The sequence below is a fragment of the Taudactylus pleione genome, unplaced genomic scaffold (assembly GCF_031769625.1).
Source record: "Taudactylus pleione unplaced genomic scaffold, aTauple2 ptg000205l, whole genome shotgun sequence".
Taxonomy (NCBI): Eukaryota; Metazoa; Chordata; class Amphibia; order Anura; family Myobatrachidae; genus Taudactylus; species Taudactylus pleione.
Genome location: NW_028284607.1, coordinates 2686889 through 2700468, shown reverse-complemented (window position 1 = coordinate 2700468; position 13580 = coordinate 2686889). Strand labels below are relative to the sequence as shown.

At 44.2% G+C, this 13580-nt stretch overlaps 1 pseudogene and 1 gene segment (V, D, J or C); both read left to right on the top strand.

The window, feature by feature from the left end:
* Nucleotides 1–13580, top strand: part of LOC148517958 (immunoglobulin lambda-1 light chain-like) — a 91745-nt pseudogene that overhangs the window by 41554 nt on the left and 36611 nt on the right. The gene's annotated exons all lie outside the window — the stretch shown is intronic.
* The window catches only part of LOC148517959 (immunoglobulin lambda variable 5-45-like), a 34543-nt gene continuing 32048 nt past the window's right edge, over nucleotides 11086–13580 (top strand). Inside the window, 2 exon segments of the V gene segment in view lie at nucleotides 11086–11131; nucleotides 11286–11600. Of these exon segments, the coding sequence occupies nucleotides 11086–11131; nucleotides 11286–11600 (361 nt within the window).

The following is a 13580-nucleotide window of genomic DNA, read 5'->3' as shown; positions in this document are numbered from 1 at the left end:
TTTTTTTCCCTGAAAATAACTTATCCCAGTATATTTGGGGTACTTGAAAATGGGGGCCAGCATATTTAAAAGTTGCTAAAGTTAAGTTTAAAAAATTGTGAAAAATCCACCTGCCGCAAGCCCCTGCAATGAAAAAAACACCTGGAGCATACTTGGGGACCCCCCTAGAGTCAAGTTCGCTAGTTTTTAACTTTGTCCCCCGACATTTGTTTATTTCGCCCCCAAAATGAAAGTGATTTTTTGGGGTGTTCAAAAGTGTTTTTTTTATTTTTTGATGCAGTTTACCTTTAGGGGACTGCACAGGGGTTCCCACAATGTTGTACCCCGAAACCACAATTCTGCTCTTTTTTCTGCTTGCTATTCATAGGCGAAACTTTTCCGCCTATTACATTGCATTGACTTTCCACCTAGCCGGAAAGTCTTTCAAATTGAATACGGCGACACTTTTCCACCTGAGGAAATGACGTCATCGGCGAAACTTTTTCGCCAATTCCGGCTTTTCGCTCCAAATTGAATACGGGCCATAATCTTACTTAAGCTAAAATAATAATAATACGAATGAAAAGCTTTAAAAAAAATCTAAAAATGATAGCAAATGATGCAAATACAACCGTTTTTATTTACATGATGATATTTGACCTTTGAAACATATGAGTCTGGGGCACCTTATTTTTCAACCTTCGCTACACCTCCTATCAAAAGCTGGCTACACCACTGGTACAAAGTTCGCTCCTTGCTCAATAAATTGTATGTGCTTTTGGCGGAGATCCAGGCCCACTTGTACAAATAACCTCTTCAAAGTAGATATTACCCTATGTCTCAACCTCAGCCGTTTTGCACATGATATATGAGGCTCACTGAGTTTTTTCAACCAGAAGTACAGGAGGAGCAGGCAGGGCTACCAAGAGAAATCTTTGGCCCCTGTACAACATCTTACCGGGGCCCCCCCTGGAGGGGGTGTGGTCACAGCATGTTGGCGGGATGGTTGCACCTCTTTGGGGGCTTGTCTAACTTGTGAGAAGCTCCCACTCACAGGAGCATAACATAATTACCTCCCGTCAGGTGGGACAAAAGTGTTCACTATTAGGATGGCAGGACGGTCCCATAAAAGCTGCATTTTTAGCTGCCCAAAACTCTCCTACATGCCACTCAGAGCTATATGTCACTTGTGAGAAGTTTTTAATAGGGTTGTGCGCCGGACCATTTTTGCCGGATTTGGATTTGGTTCTAATTCTTCGTCCGGCTTTGGATTTGAATTTGCCAAACTGTGGTGACTGGCTTTGGATTTGGATTTTTTTACAAAAATATACAAAAAAAGCTAAAATCACATAAATTTGGCTTTTTTTTTTCCTAGAGTATTATTAACCTCAATAACCTTAATTTCCAGTCATTTACAGTCAATTTAGACCACCTCACAGTTTAAATGATAGTTTTCACCATTATTGGCTAAATGTTGCAGTGAGCTGACTGGTTACCAAGCGACAAAGCAGCGGCACAGACACCACAGTTTAAAGCACATCTATGACACATTGCCACACAGCAGTGGCAGAAATGAAAAAAAGTGCACCCACCCAGTGGGGTACGGCCAGCAGAATCACAGTACTTGTTTATAAAGTGGGCTATGGCCCTAAGAGTCACAGTGCACAATCTTATTCACATTAAACCGCACATTGGCCCTGATTCAGAGCCAGATGCTCTGACAGAGCGCTCACTCTGAATCAGGGCCGTCCTTCTTAATTTTTAGAGCTGCCTCCTGGCCACTCGTATAGCTGTGGGTGACCACCCACAGCCATAGCGAGCGGCCAGGAAGATGGTCACGATGGTCAAGACCATCGCGACCATCGGGCTTGCGACTAGATCCTTGTGGTAGGGACTCGTTGTCGCAAGCCCTGGAGTGCTTTTGGCTCTATCAGAGCCGAAGGCACTCCCACTGACATCACTTGTGATGTCAATGGGCCCTGCCCCAGACGGTAGGTGTCCCCATGCGAATGCCTCCGTCTGGTCAGCCACGCCCCTGGCACGCCCACCAAAGGGGGCGTGCTGTCACTCACCATCGACAGCACGCCCCCTTTGGTACGACACATGGAGCGACGGCTTGCCCGTCGCTATCCGGGTCTCGCGCATGCGCACGATGGAGCCGGCTCCATCGTGCGCATGCGCACTGGGCCAACATTGGCCCTCTTGCGAGCGCTCAGCACTCACAAGCGGGTCTGAATCAGGCCCATATTGTCCCTGAGTCACATTACACCATAAAGTGGTGCCTCTTATTTATGTTACGACACACAGTAGTGCCCCTTTTACACAATGCCCACAGTAGTGCCCCTTTTACACAATGCCCACAGTAGTGACCCTTATACACAAAGCCCACAGTAGTAATGCCCCTTATACAATTCCCACAGTAGTAGTGCCCTTATACAATGCCCCCAGCAGTGGTGTCCCTTACACAATGCCCCCAGTAGTGGTGCCCCCTATGCAGTCCCCATAGTAGTAAGACCCCCTATGCAGTGCCCCAGTAGTAGTATGAGCCCCAGTAGTAGTGCCCCCATTAGCAGGCCACCAGTAGTAGTGCCCCCATTAGCAGGCCCCCAGTAGTAGTGCCCCCATTAGTAGGCCCCCAGTAGTAGTATACCCCCCAGTAGCAGTGCCCCCATTAGCATGCCCCCAGTAGTTGTATGCCCCCCAGTAGCAGTGCCCCCAGTAGCGCCCCCTTAAAAACACACAAATAAAAAAAAATAAAAAAACTTACCTGAATCCCCGCTCCTGCCGCCGTCCGCTCTGCTCTGTTCTATTACGCGCGGAGGGAGCCAGAAGACGGAGCTCATGAGTGAGCTCCAACCAGCTCCCTCCGTGCAGCTGTGTGTTTGTGTCTGCGTAGGGGAGACCGCTATCACGGCGTTCTGCCCTACACTAGAGGAGTATATATATAGCATATACAGGAGTTATATAGCATATACACAGATAGATATACAGTATATATATATATATATATATACACGTGTGTGTATATATATATATATATTTACACACACCATATATATCTATACATATACTGTATATGTTTGTGTGTGTGTGGTGCACTAGAAACCCACAGTTTTATATTGACAATATTCACAAAGAAATCATGGCAAAAATACCAATATATGGCGCATGCTTCTGAATATACTAATGCAGGGTTTCCCAGCAACGGTCCTCAAGGCACACTAACAGTCCAGGTTTTAAGGATAGCCGTACTTGAGCACAGGTGACTTAATTAGTACCTCAGTTATTTTGATTTAACCATATGTGCTTTAGCACGGATATCACTAAAACCAGGACTGTTAGTGTGCCTTGAGGACCGAGGTTGGGAATCACTGTACTAATGGATGCATGTATATTGAACTTACCAGCACTACAGTGTCACTCACAGCCAGTGCGCTCTTTCCTCACAGGCTCGAGTCGCACAGATCCGACAGACAAACCCTCCCTGCCCCCAATTCATCTGACTCACAGTGTGGCTGCACAGCCGTCCTGCCTATCCCTCAGTGCCCCCGGAGCCTGGAGAAGAGAGAGACTCGCGAGATGATGATGTCATCATATCGCGAGACCACAGACCAGGAGCTCCGCAGAGGCGGCACCGTGCAGGTCTAGGAAGGAAACAAAGCTTCAGGTCATGAACATACTGGCCAGTGACTCATTCGGAGTCCCTCCCCTCCCGGTCCACTGCCCGCTGGGCGCCCGCACAGAGGTGTAATCAAAGTGATTGACATTGAAAAAAAAAAGAGTGGTACTGGTGTGCTCCGGGCCCCCTGGCATGCCCGAGCCCGGGTAATTAGTACCCGCTCCCCCCCTCTCGGCGCCCCTGGGAGCAGGCAGTATCCACCCTCATCACATTAACATTTACATAGATTTCCTATATCTCGCTCCTGCCTATACTTAATGATCTGGGGAAGTGTAATACAAATCAGAGATATTGGGCCAAATGTAATAGGTAGTCTGGTTTGGTAAATTGCGAGTTTGGTGCTAAACTCGCAATTTTTCACAACTCTCCAATGTAATAGGGTGTCTGTTCACTAAAACTCGCATTTTTCAGAGTTACTAAAACTCTCCATTCTCAAACTCGCATCCAGATGTTTTCACATTGAAAACAATCAACTCGCCCAATGTAATAGAGTGTCTGTTTCAGACTCGCAAAAAAAAGATTACCAAAAGTCCCCATATAATAGACCTGCTTCAGGCTAGCGAGTACATCCTGAGCAAGTCAGATTAACACAGAAACATGCACATATCCATGAGATATGTACATGTTTCTGTGTGTACTTATGTTAAATGTTTTTAAATTAGAAAAAATGACATGCACCCCTCCCCAAAAGCATAACCAGCCCCGGGCTTTATAAAGCCTGTTCTGGTTCTAAAAATACAGGGGTCAAAATGCGTAGGGGGCCCCTGTATATTAAGAACCAGCACAGGGCTTTGTTGAGCTGGTCCTGGTTCTGGAAAATCAGGGGACAAAATGAGTAGGGGTCCCCTGAAAATTCCAGAAACAGCACCGAACTCATTCTAGCGAGGGGATTATGCCACAGCCAGGGAAAACCTTTCACCGGTGTCCCCGGCCAAAGCATTATCCCTGACCGCTAGTCAGTCCAGGCCAGGGATCCCTGGGGAGTTGGGCACCCCCCCATTAAAGGGGTACCCCTCTCCAGGGCACCCCAGGCCTAGACTGATAGCCCGGGGCTATCCCCGGCACCCTATGCCCGTGGTATGCAATCGGGAAGCCGACTGCCTAAATACCGGCAGCCGGCTTCCCGACTGTCATATCCCGGCAAGGGTGAAATGCCGGGCATTTAGATGTAGATGCCCGCATTTCCCCGACGCCGGGTGACCGGCACCCGGCATCCCGATCGTAGTGATGCCGGGCGCCGCCAGCTGACAGCCGCGGGGTGGAGGGTTAGGTTTAGGGCTCCCGGGGGGGTGCCTAACCCTAAGTGGGTTAGGGTTAGGCTAGGGGAGGGAGGGTTAGGGTTAGGCACCCCCCGGGGGACTTAGGTTTAGGCAGCGGGGAAGGGGATGGTTAGGGTTAGACACTTAGAGGGGGGATTAGGGTTAGGCACTTGGGGGGGAAGTTAGGGTTAGGCACCCCTAAGGAGGGTTAGGGTTAGGGGGGTTAGGTTAGGTTAGTAGATACTCACCTAGCCACGATCGGGATTTCCAGCGCTGTCGGGCTTCCGCTGCTCAGAACTCTGCTGATGTCGGGCTGCCGCTGACGGAAATCGAACCATGCGGCCGGCGGTATTTCATACCAATTCCATGCCCGTGGGTGCCGGGTTGATAGTGTTAGTGTAGAGTGTAAAAATAAATTTTCCATATTGTCTTTATTTGTAGAACAACAAGTACCAGCAAGCCTCCCCTGCATGCTGGTATTTGGAGAACCACAAATACCAGCATGCGGGGCATTACGGGCCCGCTGGCACTTGTAGTTCCACAACTAAAGAAATACGTAAATAAACAAACATACACCGTGAATGTAAAATTTTATTAAAACATACATGCACACTCACACTCACACTCACACATACTCACCTAGTATCCAAAGTAATCCATAGGGGTGTACCTGAAAAAAAAAATCCATACTCACCTCTCCTATGCGTAGATCACGTCCACTTGTCCAAGTAGGCAATCCAGGGGTTAAAATAAAAAAACGCCAAAAAACCCGATCCATGCCGGACTGAGTAAAGGTATGTGTGTACACATACCTTTGCTCCACGGAAATGACCGGGGCACACATGTGCCCCATCAGTGAAGGGGCCGCCAGCCAATCAGGGAGCATCACCGTCGGAGCAGCTCCCTGATTAGCTGAATGCGGCCAGCCTGTGTGTCCCATAGCCTTCTATGGTGAGAAATCCCCATTGAAGTCTATGGTGGGAACCGCTACATCGTAGCCGCAAGATTAATTGAGGTTAATCTTGTGGTTACATCAATGATACAATATGTATAGGTATGTTCTTTAAGCCTGCACACACAGGCTTGGCCTGCCATTATAGCCTGCATCTTAAGCATGTCATCTGAAGCATGGAGTTAGAACCAGAGTGGAGTTTTAATATCATCTTTCATCTCTTTCTAGGTAAACTAATGCCATCTTCCATATCTGATGCTTTTCACTGCACGAAAAGTCTGCACTGAAAGTTTGTTTTACCAGCTGACCTAGCCTCTCCTGCAAAAGGGACTCCTTTTAAAGCCAGGCCTGCCATTATAGCCTGCATCTTAAGCATGTCAACTGAAGAATGGAGTTAGAACTGAAGTTTGAATTGGATTTGGACTTTTGACTACTTTGTAACCAAAAATTAAACCATTTCTCAAACACAGCAGCACAGGAATGCTGCCACATCACCTTCATTTCAATGCCCCTGAGACTGTGTTCGGGTGCTGTCTCATGTTTAGATTACATTTTATTTATTATATTGTTTGTATCAGGATCTGTCATGGTGATTTTACTTACCTCATATATGGGAAAGAAAAAGTAAATATATTTTTACTATAACCATCTGCTTACTTAATATGAAGAAGGTAATAAGGGGTGCAAAATGCCTCAGGAGTGGAATCACTCTGGATTGGATAAACCCAATATAAATTGATGGCCCATCACAGGGGGTGCTACTTCTGATGAAACAGCCTCCTTCATACGGCTGAGAAACGCGTCAAGCGTCAAGCTCACCCTCCTATATTTTGCACAAGTGACGTTTTTGTTGGATGACCAGCTCCATCCCGTAGCCTCTGCCGTCTAGATCCCAGGGACTCCCGCTTCACGTGATGATCCATCACCTGGTAGGCTATCACGTGTCCGGACATTAGCTGTCTCAGTGTCAGCGTGTGCTTCCCAGTATGGCGCCACACACCCGGTATACACGGTGAGGAGCACTGCACGAGGAGAACCCAGAGATGGAGAGGAGGTCTGGGGTAGTGGAGACACAGACACCATTTGGTCCTTTGTTCCCCCACCGTAAGCACAGTGCTGCGCCACGTGAGTAACTCAGATGTGAGCATACAACATAGAGAGAGCAGTACACGGCCAGAGACTATTAGTCATCACTGTGGATTGTTTTTATAGAATGGAGTACAACATGACCCAGCAATACTAGTGAAGTGCCATATTCATCTGCTAAGCACTTACTGAACCTGACAATTTTGGTGTTCTGTTTTTCCATCAGGGCACAGAGACCAGCCCTTTTTGCAATATATCAATATATTATTTTCCTTATACAGAGGAATTTGTTCTGAGCCTAGATCATTCAGCACCTAGAAGGCCATTCCTTTTTTATCCACCTAAATACTCTGACTATTACATCAGATCCATGCTGGATTGCTTTCACAATAACTGACCCCTTTTTTTTTTTAAACCTTTCAGACAAGGGTTCTGTATGAGAGTAATGTGCAATATCAGGTTACCGTGGTTATATGGTGTTATGTATTGAAATTGTGCTAAAAGTCCTTGATGCATTTTAATGATTTATTTATTTTTATTTATAGCTGTGTATTTACAGTGTGTATATCTCGATAGAGATTTTTTTGATAATCATCTTGGTAATTAAATTTATGAGATTTTTTAATATCTAATTGTATTTTCATGTGTTTGTATGATCTCTAAGGTTAGCGCTTCTTTCCATTTTATGATTTATTATGGTGGGACCCTACTCCGAGCATCAGGACACTGCAACCACACCCATTTTGTGTAATCTCTTCTAGGCGTAAGCTATTCCACCCAGGGGAATCCTACGTAGTGCGCCCAAGAAGGGTGCCTCATTTGGTACCTTTTGTGGGTGGAATATATAACCCATGGAAGTTATTTGCCAAAATGTCTGCACCAACCCTGCAATATGCTTATTGTGCTATCTAGGTTTAGGTTGATTTTAATTAGGACCTTGAGTCCTAGGGGAGAAAGCACTATATAAATAAAATTATTATATGTGCCTTCCTCCCCGTCTACCCCATCTGTGTCTCACCTGTTTGTCTGCCCTCCCCTTTAGAATGTAAGCTCTTATGTGCAGGGCCCTCTACCCTCTTGTGCTTCTCCTTCCTTCTCTACTTCTTACTCCCCAATAGGGCACCTAACACTTATTGGTTAAGCTCTGCTGCTTATGTGGGTGCTGTAGTCACTAATGTAGCAATGTATATTATCCATGTCCTTGTCCTGCATTCAATTTTATTGTACTGTAAGTCTTTGGTCACGTATTTGTTTATATATTTTGTAAGGCGCTGCGGAACACTTGTGGCTCCATATAAATACATAATAATAATAATAATAATAATAATAATAATGATAGTTCTGCATGAACTACCTATGAGTAAAGATACCTTAACGTACTTGGGGCCTGATTCAGCATGGATCGCTACTGCGATCGCAACTCAGTAATCGCACGAAGGTCTCCTGCGAGAATATGCTAATGAATGCAATCGAAGAGCCTTCGCACAGCCAGCATAGAGGCGTCCACTACCGGTATCTCACATACGTAATACCTTGCAGTCCTGTGTATACATTGGTGACATCGAGTAACATCAGCCCCTCACACAGAATTACTGCATGTCTGACCTGCCGCAGAAACTGCAAGTCTTGTTATACGCAGTGAGTACTCAAGCTGTGTATGCCGTCTCAGTGGCTAATTTATGCACTCCTAGGAAACGGCGTTCTTCAAACGGAGAGACGCATCTGCTTTTCTCTGACCACTCCATGTCACTACCCCAAAATGCTCACAACCTGTCACTCACTTGGCGATGGCTTTTATTCTGCTTGGGTGATCGCAATGTATACGTATGTGCAGTACACACCATCGATCAATCTGCGTACACTGTTGCAGTTGCTATCCATGCTGAATCAGGCCCTTGATCTGCGTTAGACAATTCTCCTAATCCAATCTCTTCTGCTTCTCCAGTCATAGGGAGTCATACATGTCAGATGTTTGCAGGACTACAATCATGCGTGTATGCATGCATCCCCTTTATGAGCATGTGTAGATCGAAATCACGCAAAATATGCTACACAGATGATGTTGTTCTCATTCTGCATTAGCCACTTAAGCTGTTCATCAAACATTACACTTTTCAGATTTATAATGAAGGACACTGAAGACCCAAAATGTCCTAAACCCCACCACAACTATTGGTCACACCTTTTCATGGATCAAGCACAAACAGCTTACTTTAAAACTGTGTGATTGTGAATTCATCCATACAAACAGAACAAGTACTGTATAGATAATAGCATACTGCATAAGATGAGTCCTGTGCGGATGCCCATATATGTAAAATACATACATAGACATGGTAGTGGCTGAGTTGGGGTGTCCTTCATATCTGCCACCAGGGGTCAGGCAGAGCATAGGGAGAGCCTAGGTGCTCTGTCCCTCTATTTAATAGAAATGGGTAAATATGCTGTGCAGGTTCCCTATCCCTCAGCCTCCAGGATATTAGCACTGCCCTCATTAAAGAATTAGGGGTCTATTTACTAAGCAGTGTTAGGAGACAGAGTGAAAAGTGATAAGGTGCCAACCGTCTCCCAGGCTGTGTTTGAAAAATGACAGTTGGGAGCTGATTGGCTGGCACCTTATCACTTTTCACTCTGTCTCCTAACACTGCTTAGTAAATAGACCGCTTATGCTGCTTTAACTATCATTGGCAAGCTGTTCGTAGTATTTCCTTTTTGGAGTGTGTTTGGTGCAATGAGAGATTGCTGCTAATAGGCTGATCTGCACAAGGGTTTAACAAAAATCATGTGAAACTTTTAAAGACTCTAAGGAGGGCAGGTATAAAATTCTATGTGATGTAATTATGGTAGTGCCGACAGTTTCACCGTGAAGGAAAACTTGAGATGCCATTGGATCCATGTGCTTTATTTAAGGGAAAATATCAAGATTCATATATATTTTAAAATCAGATATGCACCAACAGGGTATTCAAGCTATCATAATGTAACAGACAGGATCCAGTGGCTGGAAAGGAACGCAGACAGTTTAGTTAAAGGGTTAGTAGAATAAAGAATGGTCACAGGTAGAGAGTCTGGCCGGGCCAGGGTAATGAGAAGGGGCAGACCTAGTGTAAAGAGGCATGGCCATACCCCCTGACAAAGGGGGGTGCCATTTTGCCTCTCAGCCAGGGGCAAATCGGGGGGGGGAAAGGCCATCAGTGTGATCACCCCCACCTATCTGGTGCAGGGCTCAGCAGCAGCAGTCTCTCTGTACTCACTGCAGCTCAGCACACAGCAGTGTGTGCTAGGTGCTGCTGACAGTGGAGAGGGGGGCAGTGGCAGACGGAGGCCCTCCAGTGAGCCCTTGACCAGGTACATCAGGACCAGCTCCCCCCCTTCCCTTGGCGCTGAGGTGAGGAAAAGTCGCAGGTTCTACTCTACTGTGTCCACCTATGAATCAGGCCCCATGTGTGATTACAAGGGATTGGAAGAGTGGTTGCACACTACATAAATCTGCTTAGCTGCAATGGTGTAAACTGACTATGAACAGTGTCACCTAGCTTTATATAGTTAGAATTAAAGGCCAGCCTATGCAGGAATTAATAGCTCCATGTGTTAAGTGGCTGAGTGCAGAGTAAGAGGTTGAGAGTTAAAGTTCCAGGTATGGCATATTGAGAAATGTGTGTTTTAAATACTGGGAGATGTAATTGAATGAACATATATTCTCCTATATGTGGAAGTCAATCAAAGGAGAGTGCCTGGATGCCCCCTCACCCCCAATACATTGGTAGAATATCGGAAAAAAAACTTGCAAAGGGGAGGAAACATTGGATCCTCAACATTGCAGAGTTAGCCATTGGAACTAAACCATTGATGGTTCTGATGAAACAATATTCGATTCCCATCTCTACCACAATCATCTGCTTTTGGAAAAAATCCAGTTCCTTTAAGCTGATAGTGTGTGCCGTGTCTCAGCCATTTTTCACTTTGTATATGGGGCTCACTGCATGTTTGTAGCCAGAAGTAGGGAAGGAGGAGGCAGTATCCGCCCTCATCACATTTACATAGATTTCCTATCTTTCACACCTGCCTATATTTAATGATCTGGAGAAGTATAGTCCAAACCAGAGATATTGTCTTCAGTCATCTGCATCATGTCCTGGGCTGCACCATTCATCACTGTTATCCTATTCTGCACATGTAAGAGGGGAGACTGGGCTGTGCAGTATTATTATCAGGAAATATTCTGAATCTAGGAATTCTTATACATTTAAAAGATATTTGAATCCGGCAAAACTATTCTATTGTGTTGTTTGTTCTTAGCTGATATTTGTCCATGTTTTTGTGTTTTCAGATTGTGCTGCTCAGTTCACTGTGACACAAACACCATCTGCATTAGCCTCTCCTGGAGGCACAGAGACATACTCCTGTGTAGTTAGTGGATTCAGCATAAGTGATCGCTATGTGTACTGGTTTCAACAGAAAACAGGGAATAGACCTCAGTATCTTCTGTGGTATGACAATGACAGTAGCAAACACCATGGCACTGGGGTTCCTGATCGTTTCTCCGGATCCAAAGATAGCTCAAAGAACACAGGTTATCTAACCATTAAAGGAATTATGTTAGAAGATGATGCAGATTATTACTGTGGTATGTGGCATCCTTCTGGTAAAGAGTTCCACACTGATTCACTCTGATAGGGAACTGAGACATATTGTACTCTCACCAAACAGAATAAGTTTGATCCCGCACAGGATTATAAATATGTACAGTATATTTAGACCAACTATTATTTTTATATTACTCAAATATCGATATCTGCGTGTGTTGGCGGTGCTAACCGGAATAAAGTATACAAAATATTCCTAAATCCCAAAAACCTCTAGACTAGAGCTAGAAGAGAAAATCCCTTTTTGGGGGCACTCATTTATAATGTATGAAAGTTAGTGAATTTATTATAAAATATAACCTTTATTGTTACATGGGTTAAAAAGAAATGGTATATAATAAGACTTCAAAAAAAGAGACATTAGACGAGTCTTCCCTTAAATCAGCCTGAATTAAGACTACATCATATTTATTTCTTAATAGAAAATTTCTATTGGGTAATCTTAGTGATAATTTATGTGGTGAAAATAATACAGATTACTCAATGGAAAAATACTCTAGTAGTATCGATTCATATAATGTAATAAGAAAAATTAATAACACACCTAATGAGTACTATGGCAGGTTTGGCATATAAAATTTAGGGTCTCTATTGACCGGTATAATCCCCTTGTACTAAATTATCACATAAGTACTATCAGAGCCATAATTAGACATTTTGGTGCCCTGTGCCAGAAAGAGCATTGGCGCCCCCTCATTTTTCAACGGGACATAATGCACCCAAAAAAGGGCCATGGCTTCATGGGAAAGGGCCAGGTAAGAGATAGGGGAGGCCAGGAGATGCTGGGGATGAAATAAGAGGAAGCTACAAGCAAGAATGATAATAAACAGAAATTTGACAGGCCCAAACAGCGCCCCCTGACCTGTGGTGCCCTGTGCGATGGCACCGGCCGCACTACCCTAGCTACGGCCCTGAGTACTATGTTATTTTGTTTGTACGACTTTGAAGCAACTATTTGTAATGCTTGATATTTAATGAGTTACTTATTATTTATTGCCTGGACTATATTTAACTACATCTCGTATGCATGTAGTAATTATTCTGTGAAAGTGAACATTAGAGATGCAGACCATATATTAAGGATTAACTTGAAAGCATCTTTTTGTAATGCAGATCATGTACTCAGGATTTATTTTGCAGCAATTTTTAGATCTGTAATACTTGATATCTAACAAAGTACTTATTGTTCACTGCCTTGATTACATTATAATTGTATCTTATATGCACATTTTTTTGCATGAATCTTGGCTACAGAGTCTGGACATAGATTAATTTTTTATCATTATCTGTCCAGACCATACATTGACTACAGAAAGACACAATAGTACCTATGTGATAATTTAGTACAAGGGGATTATACCGGTCAATAGAGACCTTAAATTTTATATGCCTAACCTGCCATAGTACTCATTAGGAGTGTTATTAAGTTTTCTTATTACATTATGTGAATAGATACTACTAGGGTATTTCTCCATTGAATAATCTGTATTATGAGATTTTAACTAATCTATACACATTGACAATAACATCCACAACCTGTCGCCATAAAAATCTTTTATACAAATCCCACAAATATATTTATATCTAATTAGCTGATATATCACCAAATCCAGGCCTAACCCACGTGCCACACCCACAACGGACTTTAAATTCAGCTAACCTCATAAACATTGTATGCCTCCCTTCACCCTCCAAGTCACTAAAATGTGCCTTATGGAATGCACGCTCAATTTGCAATAAGCTAAGATCCATCCATGACCTCTTTATTTCAACTAACCTCAACCTTCTGGCGATAACAGAAACATAACTCACACAATCAGACACTGTCTCCCCTGCTGCACTTTCACATGGTGAACTACGCTTCACACACACCTCCAGGCCTGGTATTAGTAAAGGAGGTGGAGTAGGAACACTACTATCCCAATGTTTCACATACACAGTTCTCCCACAGGTACCTTCACTCACATTCACATAATTTG